Genomic DNA, 11,621 nt, shown 5'->3' with positions numbered 1-11,621 from the left:
GAATCATGTGGCAGAAATTATCTATACAAGCTTTGAAAATGGACCAGTATTGCTGCAAATTCCAGGGGCATTTAGAAGTGTATTTTGCAGATATTTCAAATGTTTTCTCGCTTCAGAGCTATTGCTTCTAGATTTAAAATTAATAAAAAAAAACCAGTGTTGATAGTGTGTTTATCCTTTAAAATTCATACTATCAGTAATCCTAATTTTAAAGTTGATTTTTTAATATAGTCAGGAGCTTCACAGGTCAAGCATGGTCTATTTATATAGAATTTGATATTTTCTGCCTTACTTGAGATAGTAGAACATCCTAAGAGAAGGGTTAGCAACTTGTAGCCCCTTGGATTTTGTTAGTCTGAATTCACATCAGACCTGCCCAACAAAGGCAGTGGTGAAGGATGGTGGGAGATGTAATCTAATGACATTTGGAAAGCCGCCAGTTGCTCACTCCATCCTCTAGGTAAGGGACTACAATGTACTGTTGTATCAAATCAAAATAATAAGAAGAAAAGAGGAAGAATGGTAAAACTTTTAGCTGTATTTGTACTTGTCCAGATATTGAAAATGTCCTTTCCATTCATTAGGAGGCAAATTCTGTTTTTTAAAAAAGTTATATGTGGGGGTATTGGACTAAAAAGTTGTCTATCATTGCTTTAGGGCCTGCCTTTTTATTGCCTCTCCAGTAGCTTTCCTGCCTGTGATAGATCCGCTAGATAGAATCTCTTTAGGCAGCAGCAGAGAGTAAAGTCCTAGTAACACAGTAATGGATTTTGTACCTTCATAGGTAAAGTCAGTATACAAGGGGAGATGTGTGTTCAGAAATGGTGGTTTACACTTGTGCAAGGAAGTACTTGATACCATTTTGCACAAACAATTAAAAAGACAGACTGTTCATGCTACCTCCACTGTATGAGTGATTTTACTCCATCAGGATCTTCTGCATTATGTTTTCCTCATTGTAAATTATTATCTGTAAGTGGAATATGCAGTTTTCTTCCTAACAATGGCACAACGTAAGCAATGGTTCCTTATGTGTAGCTTTCTCATGGGTGAAAAAGCTTCCCGTGTGACATACTACTGTTTGGAACTTGTTTTGAATTCAAAATGTTGTTTGAAAATGGATATACAAAATATTTCATTTGTGTTGTAATCCATAGTAAAGAAACATAATCAGGTTCATAGCTCCAACTTTCTCAGCCTTCTTTGCCAACCGCCATTTTAGGTGGGAATGTGTTTTACCTGTCCTTTTCGCTAGCAACTCAACATGTCTTCTCTTCCAAACTTATGGAGTCTACATTTTGCAATATAAAAAGGACATCTTTTTGAATTATGATCATAAGTTTTTCTAAAGAGGCCTGCTTTTAAAAATTTCAGTAAGCTGAAAATGCTAGACAAATTTTGTGATTAAAGATTGATTATTATTTTTTACCAGCTGAAGGAAAGGAATTGATCACACATTAGCAGTCCAGTATAGTTGTGGCTTGGACAAAACATAAGATACCCAGTTGTTCAGGATTTTGTGCCATCAGGAGTATCCACTGGAGTTTTTCCTTTCATTCGTAGTTGGACACAGGATTTTCTATCTTTGATAGAAAGGCACATCCACACGTACATGAGGGAGTCATTTTACTTGCTTGATTCTCCTAACCTTGAAATGAGGCTTTTCAGGGGATGGGAAAAGTTGCAGTGGGGAAGAATGTAAAAGGCCCAGTATACTGAAGACCATGCCTGGTATAGAAAGTACATTTGAATTCAAGTCATAGAATCTGTATCTGGATTTATACAAGTGGAAATGTGCTTATCCAGTGGGGGACTCCTGATCCTCTGCATTGTAGTTCTCTGCATTCTTACAAGCTTTTTCTGGGGGGCTAGGAACCCCCCCCTCCCCGAAGGGAATGGAGCATTGTTGGAAAGACTGCAGGAGGAAGTTTGCTATCCAAAACCTTCGTATGTGGCCTTAAATTTATATATGTTTGGAGACTCTTTTGGAATAAATAAAAAATACAGTATATAATGGATGGGTGGATGATAATACTCCAATCTTGCTTCTAGGAGAGTTAAGTAAAGTGAATGTGCCACCTGTTAGTAACAGCCACACAATACAGTTTAGTACTTTAAAAAAGTTTTTAAAAAGTCAAAACTGTTAAAATGATTGGGCAAGATATTTCCACTTCTAGCACTCTGTCAAGGCCTGGGAAGCTTCAAAGGAATGTGCCCTAGGGTAGTTAATACTTGCTTTTGGGAACTAGAAACACTGGAATTTGGACTCATTAGCTGAAATTCTTCTCAGGCAATTGCACCCACAGTGGTATTATCAACCTGGGGGTGATTTTCAGAAATTAATCATTTTCTATTCCTGTCTTGTGCCTCATGTAATCCCTTCCTTCCATCATTGGAGAGCCATGGGATAGGAAGTGGAAGTCTTTAATTACCTAAAATTGCTGTTGCAATTATCAGCATTACCAGCAGCAGTTATTCTCACTAGTTCATGACTTCCTCCTCCTGTTGGACAATTGCTATGGCTTCCAAACAATTAAAGAGATTCAGAAGAGATGTGTAATTGTGTGAAAAAGGATTTCAGCCAGTTGGGATTGACTTCCCATTGTCTTTTTACTTCTGACAATATTGATGCATTTTCCAAGTTATTCTCTTGAGGAAAAGATTCTTTTTAAAAGCTTGCCACTTCAAGATGAGTCCAAAAATTGGAATCATATACAAGCTTACTTTATGTACGTAAATCCAATTGTTGAATCAATGGGGCTTACTTCTGACTGGGCATATATATAAGTACATTAACTGTATAATAGTACTGAGAATTTCCTCTTGATTATTGTTTTGAGTAATAGACTAATCAAGAATTTTCCTTTATCTCCTTAGAAAACTGTGCAAGATTTATTGCAAGACCTGAATACTTATCATGAAAATTATTTCCCAATTCTGCGATGTCTTCATGCAGCCACATCTTCTATTCCAAAATATCCATTAGGCAAACAAGTGTGTATAATGTTTTTTCATCTTCAGTTCTGCTCAGTGTCCTACTACTGGTCTGTTACATTCTCTATAAACAAATAAATGTACATTAAGCAGTATAATCTGACCCTCAGTTTAACTGTTAACACTATTTCGTACTGAGGATATGACTACACAGCAAGGGAAATGAGAATTCACTTGCATTCACTTGCTGTGGAGTTGCACTGGAGAATTCAGGTATGTGCGAAAACAGGAGAGAACCCACCCACCCTGTTTGCTTACAGTTCTGTGTATAGCTCTGTAGATGGCACCATTACAAAGTACTGCTTCATAAATAATAAAAAGGCTTCTTACTTCAGCTTCTTCATATAATGATTTTGTTTGCTTTAAAAAAAACTTTTGCTCTCAGAGACAACCTAAGTTTCTTAACCTATCATATAAAAATAAATCCCAGGAGTGCTGCCGATAGAAAATTATAAAAGAAAAGAAGTGTCAGAGGCTTTGCTCCCTGTAAATGTGTGCTCTGTGTGTGTGCGTGCGTGCGTGCGTGCATGCATCTCATGAGAAAAGGCAAAGAAGGAAGCACTTGACTGGGCTTCAGCTTTTAAACATTTTAAGGATTCAGCTTTTAAAAAGTAGAAGGATCTGTGCTGGGGAGGAAAAACTACGGATTGGGAATGTGGAACTGTGGGCTGATTTGCATTTCCCATTGAATCATGGGATGGGGGGGAATGTGAATCAGCCTGCCCCAAACCTGCATTTTTGCTCTGTGTAGTCAGGCTCTGAGTCCCGCTGTCGGGAGGACAGTGTACAAGTGCCGTAAAATGAATAAATAGACTGACAGACAGGCAAACTTTGTGTAGTCCCTACTAGATATACGATCCTGTGGCTATCCTGAGTTTGAAATGAAGAGTTGGAACACTCTGATTGTCTCCTAGATGTAAATACCAGAAATTGCAGATTATTTGGAAAGCAGGTAGAATATTAAAAAAAAAAAAAAAATTCTAAATGTCAGCAAAGCTGGTTTAGGTTTATTGTATAAACCTGGCCTTATCCATTTTTTTTTTTTTTTTACTTTTCTTTGCTGTGATCTTTAGCTGGTTTCCTGACTGTCTGGCTCCTGAGCACTAAATATTTTTGCCATCTCTTTATTTTTTTAGGTCTAGATGATGTGAATTTTGAATCCCCAAATCTGACATTAGTGGGTTCTGAGCACTTATTAGATACATCGAGAACACAGTCTTGTGATAGTCTCATCTTTTCCGTTGTAAACCAGAAATGTGCTTTTCCCTGCTTGTAAATTATTCTTTTCCTTTTTGCAGATCAGAGAATTGTATTGTGCTTGTTTAGAGAAGAGTGTTTGGGAAACAGAAGAATATGAGTCAGCCATTCAACTGGTGAGGTAGCCTTCTTTTCATTTCCTTCTGCTCAGCTATATAAAACACTTCCATTCTGCTACTCAGAGAGGCCTTGAGGCTCTTAAAAACATTGCCAAACAGGAAGCTTTTTTTGTAACTGGCCACATTGTTTCTTGTAGATAAAATGAATGTTTTTAATTTACATTTCTATCCTTCATGGTGGAGCTGCCAGGCAGAACAGTGCCAACCTCTAAATTTTCATTCATGCTGAGTAGCCCATGGATTAAACTATTTTGCTCTGTGGCCTGTTCACTATGCTGCATTATGCTTTTATTCCCCCAACACCCTTTTCTCAGAATAAGTTGGGGGGGCATTCATATCCCCCCTCCTCTCTCACACACACAGACACATGCAGACCCCATGATTTGAATGGTGCTGTGGAGTGTGTTAGGCTTTAAAAAGTGATGACTAACATAGGGGAGAGATATGAAGCTCAGTTGCCTTGGTTTAGCATTTTATTTGCTATAACACTCTGCTGCTTATACGAAGGGTGGTGTTTACCTTTGAAATGTCAGGATTTAGAGAAGAAGCTATGAAGTTTGAGCATTTAGAAGAGTATACTCTTGATCATCCCTGGGGCTAGTCCTCCAATTAGGGGAAATGAGACATTTGCTTCAGAGAGCAGAGAATCCAAATGGCAGGGAGAGGTTAGCAGAGACAGCTGCATGTCAGGGTTCCTATCCTGCATCACTTAAGCTAGCCTGCTTCCTTTAGGCTTAGTGGAAAGTGCTGTTTCATTGTCAATGTTAGAAGAAAAGCTCACTTTGCCAGTCCAGTTAACATTTGTATATGAAATCCTCCTGTGAGTTCACCCTTGCCATTTTGTTGTTTACATCAGTATCTGGCAGGATAGATTCGTCAGGGTAGAGGAGGCCCCTTCATAGCCTTCAGCATCATTATGCTGTGACGTTATGGTGCAACTGAATTAAGTGCAAGTTCAAGTTCCTTGTTCTAGATTTGGAACTTCGGCGTGATGAGTGATGGAAAAATAATTTGCCACCATGCTGAGATCTACGTTAGCAGGCATGCTGCAAAACCTGTCTGTGGTTGCTCTGAAACTTGAGATGCCTGGTGGAGATTAAATAAGGAGGGTGGAATGGTATGGGAGTTGAAAATGAGTGATGAGTAGAGATGGCTAAGCTCCCTATTCCCTTCTTTGATTCAGTCGGAATTTTCCCAGTACAGTTTGTAACAGAAAAGATACAACAGCTAAGGTTTGTGAACTCAGTTGTCTGTCTTCATATTCTAAGCCCTTTGAGTACATTATAGAAGGAAAGAGGCTCTGGCTTACAAATGAAGTGAAATCAGCATAATTAAACATTTAATTCCTCTTCAAAATCAGTACATTCCCCACCTCCAGTCTGCTAAGATGCACCTTTCAAAATGCCCTGTTTAGAATATATGAATTATATTCCAAACTTCTTTTGATGTTTCTCTTTATTTCCATCATCGTTAGTCTCAATGGTGCTAGGAGACAAAATACAAGCACCCCACCTCCCAAGTAATTAGAAGCAGTAGTGCTCTCACTTGAGTTGGCTCTAGGTGTCGTAGCCTCCAGTTTCCTGGCTTTGTGGAGCATAAGGCAACATGGGATACTTTTAGCACTGATCTTAGCCCAGCTAGGTTTTGTTTAAATCATAGAGTGCAGGTAGTTTTAAATGGTTTTAAACCGCCTCCCTGATAACTGTTCCAAACACAAGAGGAAAAAGTATAGCATGAAAATCAGGGTGGTTTTCCTGTCTTTACAAAGGGTAGACAAATGCACAGTAAAAACCAGTCCAGTTAATACCTACCTACCTACCTACCTACCTACCTACCTACCTACCTACCTACCTACCTACCTACCTACCTACCTACCTATTTGTTTAGTTATTTAATTATTTCTATTTGTATTCCATTTCCATTAGTGTCACAGCACTACTCTGGGCAGGTTGCAACTCATAAAATAAAAAAACACAAATGAAAATAGAAATACTAAGTTAAGTACTTTAGTAGAGTCTATTTTTGTGAATCTCTAGTAAGCTCTTAATGTTGTCAGATTTTTAAAATTTCAGGATGTTGGCCAAGGATGAACTGGTGGTCATTTTGGAAAAGTGTTTGGAAATTCTTACATCCTCTTCTGCAAAACAACTTGGAACTCCTGCCGAGAAATTAGAAGAATACCTGGGTCAACTTAAAAATTTTGAAGGTATATCCTAAGCTACCAGTTGGTGTTAAAATTTTAAATGTCACCTTTATCTAGTCACCATTGTTATCAAAGAGATCATCAACCTGGAGAATACATTGAATATACAGAGCACTGTTTTGAGCAGAGGTTTTTGGCAGATGGCATAATTCTTAGGGAATTTGGTCATAGTTCTTGAAGGTTTTTTTAATTGTGAAATGGAAGTAGGTTAGTAGGGAAAACTGTGAGTTATGACCCTTTGTATGTCATCTGCTGAGAGACAATTCTGTGTTCCATCAGCACTAGAGATAGGCACAAACTGCTAGTTTTGTGGTTTGTGCAGTTCATGCAGGTTTGGTTGCAAGTCCAGCGGGTGTTCTGTGGTTCGGCGCCCCAAAGGAGGCGGGGCAGGGAAGCTGCTGTGCTGCCTCTGAGTAGATGCCAGCCGAAGGAGCCCTCAACCTGTTGGGCCATTGTCTGAACCAGCACGAACTGCCAAATGAGTGGTTTGTGTTCATGTCTAATCAACACTATGCCATGAATTGGGGGGGAAAAGGTGGTACGTGACCTCCTCTGCTGCTCTCTAGACTGAGTGCTCTTTGGAGCAGTGTGGATGGGCTGTGGAAGAAGGAGTATCTTCTCTCCCCTGCAGCTTTCTCTCTTGTCCATTCATAAATCTTCCTTAGGATCAGACAGCCTTCTGTCGATGGAGGGATGCAATAAAATCCAAGCCTACAGCATTACCCGAAATTTGGAATATGTCATCAGCAGACCTAAGAATTTTTTGGAGAGCATATTCTAAATGGGAACAAATGGCTGGGAGACAGTTTAACTGAAAAGATGAGTTGCAAGGGATTAGGATGCAGACTTGCAGCACTGTGACAACCTCTGTACCAGTTAATGATGTTTTCATCACAGAGTAGCCTAAAACGTTGCACTGTATTCTGTATTCAGATAATACTATGACAATACTGCGGTCAGCAGACAATACAGACTTCTATTTGCTACGCTTCTTCATAAGCACCCTGCAGTTCATAGTTGAAATGTGCCTAAGGATCTCTCTCAGATTATCTGCTGCAAGGGTGAGCAAAGTCAGTAGGGCCAAGAGCTGTGTTCTCAGAAGGGTGAGGCTAAAGGGTAGAAGTGGGGCCAAAGAGGTTGGTTTTTACATTTGTTTTATTTTACATTTTAATGTAGTGTTTATATCCTGTAAAACGGTGATACCGTGGTTTTTTGTAGTTGAAACAGTTTAAGAGAAAAAATGGGGAAGGAGGTAAACACCGGGGAAAAGATGGGGGCTTTGGAAAGGTGCAAGGGTGCTGGTAGGCCTGAAAATGTGGTAAAATTTGGCCAGTATATAAAAAGGGGGGGGGGATTAGGGGACAGAGGGCCGCAAAACTGCCCCTAGACAGCTGCATATATCCTGTGTCTTTAAAATGGCGGGTCTAGCTAAAAGCTTCCCTGATGTAGTTTTTGTCATTGATTGAGATTTTAGCTGAAGCCCAGTAGCAGAACTTACACTGCATGACATTATCAGCTGTGGCAGATTTTTGGGAATTAAACATTTTCAAACCTTCTCAAAGGTCTTAAGGCTCCCTTTTCTCTTGGGGAAGCCTTTGGGGCTTCAGAATGAGACAGGGTCTTTAATTTCTGAAAATGCCGTATTTTACCGTGTATAAGATGACACTCTTTTCCTAAAATAATTAGAGGAAAAATTGAGGGTCGTCTTATACACTGTAGGTAGCAGTCGCGCATGCATTCGGGTACCTCTTGCTGCCACCGCTGTCGCCCAATTGCTTCTTCCAGAGCTCACGGCTTGTCCCCTCCGGTGCAGTGGCTGAGGCAGCAGCAGCAGGAGGCAGAGAAGGATGCAAAGGAGCATTCACACGCTGCCTCCCCCTTCCCACCTGCCCGATCACCACCTCCAGTGAGATTGAGCAGCTCAGCTCAGTCTCTGCCTTGTTCCCCCTGCCCCCTCCAGGGGCGGAGACTACAGGAGGCATAGGTGAAGGAGCATTTACACACGCTCCCGCCTGCACTCCCCGCTTGCCTGATCACAGCTGCCTTGTCCCTTCTGTGGTGGAGCCAGTGCATGCGCTGGGGCGCCTCTTCTTATCTCATTAGGAAAAGAAAGGGAGGAACGGCTCCGCTTCCTTTTTTTGCTACACTCAGTGCGTCCTCGCTTTTTGAGAAGGCACGGAAAAGGCGTGCCTTTTCAAAAGGCGAGGGTGCGCTGGGCTTAGCAAAAATCCTCCTCAAAAGGCGAGGAAAAGCAGCAGTCACTTTGACAGCCACTTTCCTTACCTTTTGCTGAGGTATGGGGCTTACCAAAAAGGGAGCCCTTTGATCTCTGCTTTTTAAAATTTGGGGTTAGAAAAAGGGGGGATCGTCTTATACTTTGGGTCATCTTGTACACGGAAAAATGCAGTAACTACAGATGGTGAAATTACTCTGGTGCAGTGGAGTTTTGTTATTGTTTGTTTGTTTGTTTGTTTTTTAATTATACCCCTGTTACTCCCTTTCCCATAGCTAAAATAGTTCACATAGGAGTCTTTGGACCATCTGTTGGTGGGGAGAGGCCAGATAATGTTAATCCCTGAAAAACTGCTGCAGCTGGTGATATCACAAGCCTTACATGGCATAACTTTTGGCAACAGGATTTCAGCCTTTGTTTCTCCAACACCCACAGTGATAGTCCTAAGCAGCACACCTTATAAAATTGCTGATTGTTTTTTTAACCTAATGGATGTGTAGTGAGCATCTTTATGTTGCATGTTCATGCATTTTAGTATCCAGAATGGGGGGGGACATACTGAGGGGTAACTAAACTGGCCATTTATAAGGGTGCCCTAGTCTTTGATTCAGGAAGAATATTTGTACTTTTCAAAATGATGCCACCAGATCTTGAGTACATTGTTGCTGTCTGTGCTAATTCTTAAATATAGAAATTGCATTTTGGTTACCGGCTGCTTCAGTCCAGAACTGTAATGCAGAAAATCTCAAAAATGTTTTATATGCCATTTACAAAACAGCTATTGTCAGTTAATCAGTACAGTAGAGATTCCCAACAGATGGAATTTGCTCACGGGAGGAATTTCTATCTCTTTTTCTGGGACACCTGTGTGTGCATACACGCTCATGCATGCACGTACATACACAAGGCTCAGCTCCCTCCAGCCAGCAGGAATGACTGGCTCTCTCTGCAGCATTTTCCCAGGACTGGAAGGAATGCCAGGGGGAAGAAGGAAAACAGAAGTTCCTTCCCACTGGCCTAATTCCATAGGCCCATTTCCACATCCAGCCTCATATCAGTCAGCTGATATGAAAAAAAGTCAAATGAATTCATTAAAACAAACTTAATGTGAATATTGGGCCAGACAATGGATACAGACATGTGATTAGTTTGACAGTTTTGTCCAAAACGGATCTTGGCAAGATTTTTTTTTTAAACTAGCATATCTCAGGATTTGTGTCTATCCTGCACTATTTAATTTAAGAATAGGAGCAGGTTGTCAAATTCACTTCCTCCGTTTTTGGAAGTGAGATTTACTGTTCTCTACCTTTTTGAGAATTTGATGCAGCATTGTTTATTGGTATTTAGTAAGTTGGACAATGGCCTTTGATTAAGTTGTTAACACTTTCTTTGTTGCGGGGGGGTCAGTTCAGTATGAAAGCTTGAACTACATGCAGAACTAAATTACAAATGTTAGATCAGAAAATGAAAAAGGGAATGTAATTCTGATTGCATATGAAGCTTCCTGGCTTATCTGATGAAAATGTGTGAAATACTCATTGCACCTTGTGCAGTAAAAAAGAGGTTACTTACCTGTAACTTTGGTTCTTCGAGTGGTACTCTGTGAATTCACACTAATGGGTTAATCTGCGCTTGCGCAGAAGGCCTCGGAACATTCTAGAGCTTAAAGTAACACTTTTGGCTCCGCCCCCCCAGGACCTCATGGTCCGCCCGCCCTAACAGCCATTCAGTTCCCCAAATTCCGCTGCTGCTCTAAAGGCGAGACAGACGTGACGGAAAGTGGGGAGGACGGGCGGGCCGTGTGAATTCACAGAGTACCACTCGAAGAACCAAAGTTACAGGTAAGTAACCTCTTTTTCTTCTTCGTGGACTCTGTGAAATCACACTAATGGGTGACTAGCAAGCTTACCTCTGGAAGGAGGAGGGAAACGTCACGGCAGCACAGCCGACAGGACAGCCCGACCAAACCTCGCATCCTCCTTGGCTCGCAGGTCGAGTCTGTAGTGGGATGCAAACGTGGAAGGCATGGACCACGTGGCGGCTTTACAAACGTCCTGTAGTGGGACTCCACGGAGAAAGGCTGTGGAGGCCGCAACAGCCCTAGTAGAATGGGCCTTAACAGACGCCGGGAGAGGCTTCTTAGCCAGTTCATATGCCAGACGGATGACCTGAACTATCCATCTGGATACAGTTTGCGGAGACACTTCCCGACCCCTATGGGGTTGCTGGTAAGAGACAAACAGGCGCTTGGAGAGACGGAACGAGGAAGTCCTTTGAACATAGAAGGCTAACGCCCGACGAACGTCGAGTAGATGGAGAGATTTCTCAACCGGAGAAGAAGGTTGGGGAAAAAACGTTGGCAGGACTATAGGCTGCTTGACATGAAAATCCGTGGTGACTTTGGGCAGAAAGGACACGTCAGGGTACAAGACCACCTTGTCTCGGAAAAATTGCAAGAAAGGTGGGTCAGTCCTCAGGGCAGCCAATTCAGAGGCCCGTCGGGCCGACGTAATAGCGACCAAGAAAACCACTTCAAGGGTAAGGAGGCGTTCCGAAACCGTAGCAAGTGGTTCAAATGGTGGTTTTGAGAGACAGTTTAAGACCGTATGGAGGGACCACTGAGGAATAGGATTGATTGTAGGTGGACGAAGGCGTACAACCCCTCGAAGAAATCGTTTTATCTTCGTGTGTCTGAATAGCAGAGCACTATCCGTCTCTGGTGGTTGATGGGCTATGATGGCGGAAAGGTACACCTTCAGGGTGGAATGAGAAAGATTCATCTGGAAAAGGTAAGCCAGAAACTGTAAAACAGTAT

General features: G+C 41.5%; 1 protein-coding gene across 4 annotated transcripts in view; it reads left to right on the top strand.

The window, feature by feature from the left end:
* ORC3 (origin recognition complex subunit 3) overlaps nt 1-11,621 on the top strand; it is a 62,056-nt gene that overhangs the window by 32,960 nt on the left and 17,475 nt on the right. For all 4 annotated transcript variants that reach the window (XM_078380402.1, XM_072998929.2, XM_020790200.3 and 1 more), the window contains 3 exons: nt 2,878-2,994; nt 4,293-4,372; nt 6,443-6,576. In XM_078380402.1, the coding sequence (XP_078236528.1) occupies nt 2,878-2,994; nt 4,293-4,372; nt 6,443-6,576 (331 nt within the window). The remainder of the gene's footprint in view (nt 1-2,877; nt 2,995-4,292; nt 4,373-6,442; nt 6,577-11,621) is intronic.

This window comes from Pogona vitticeps, chromosome 1 (assembly GCF_051106095.1).
Source record: "Pogona vitticeps strain Pit_001003342236 chromosome 1, PviZW2.1, whole genome shotgun sequence".
In the NCBI taxonomy this organism is placed as follows: domain Eukaryota; kingdom Metazoa; phylum Chordata; class Lepidosauria; order Squamata; family Agamidae; genus Pogona; species Pogona vitticeps.
Note: the sequence above shows the minus strand (reverse complement) of the source record. Positions and strands in the feature narration are given on the sequence as shown.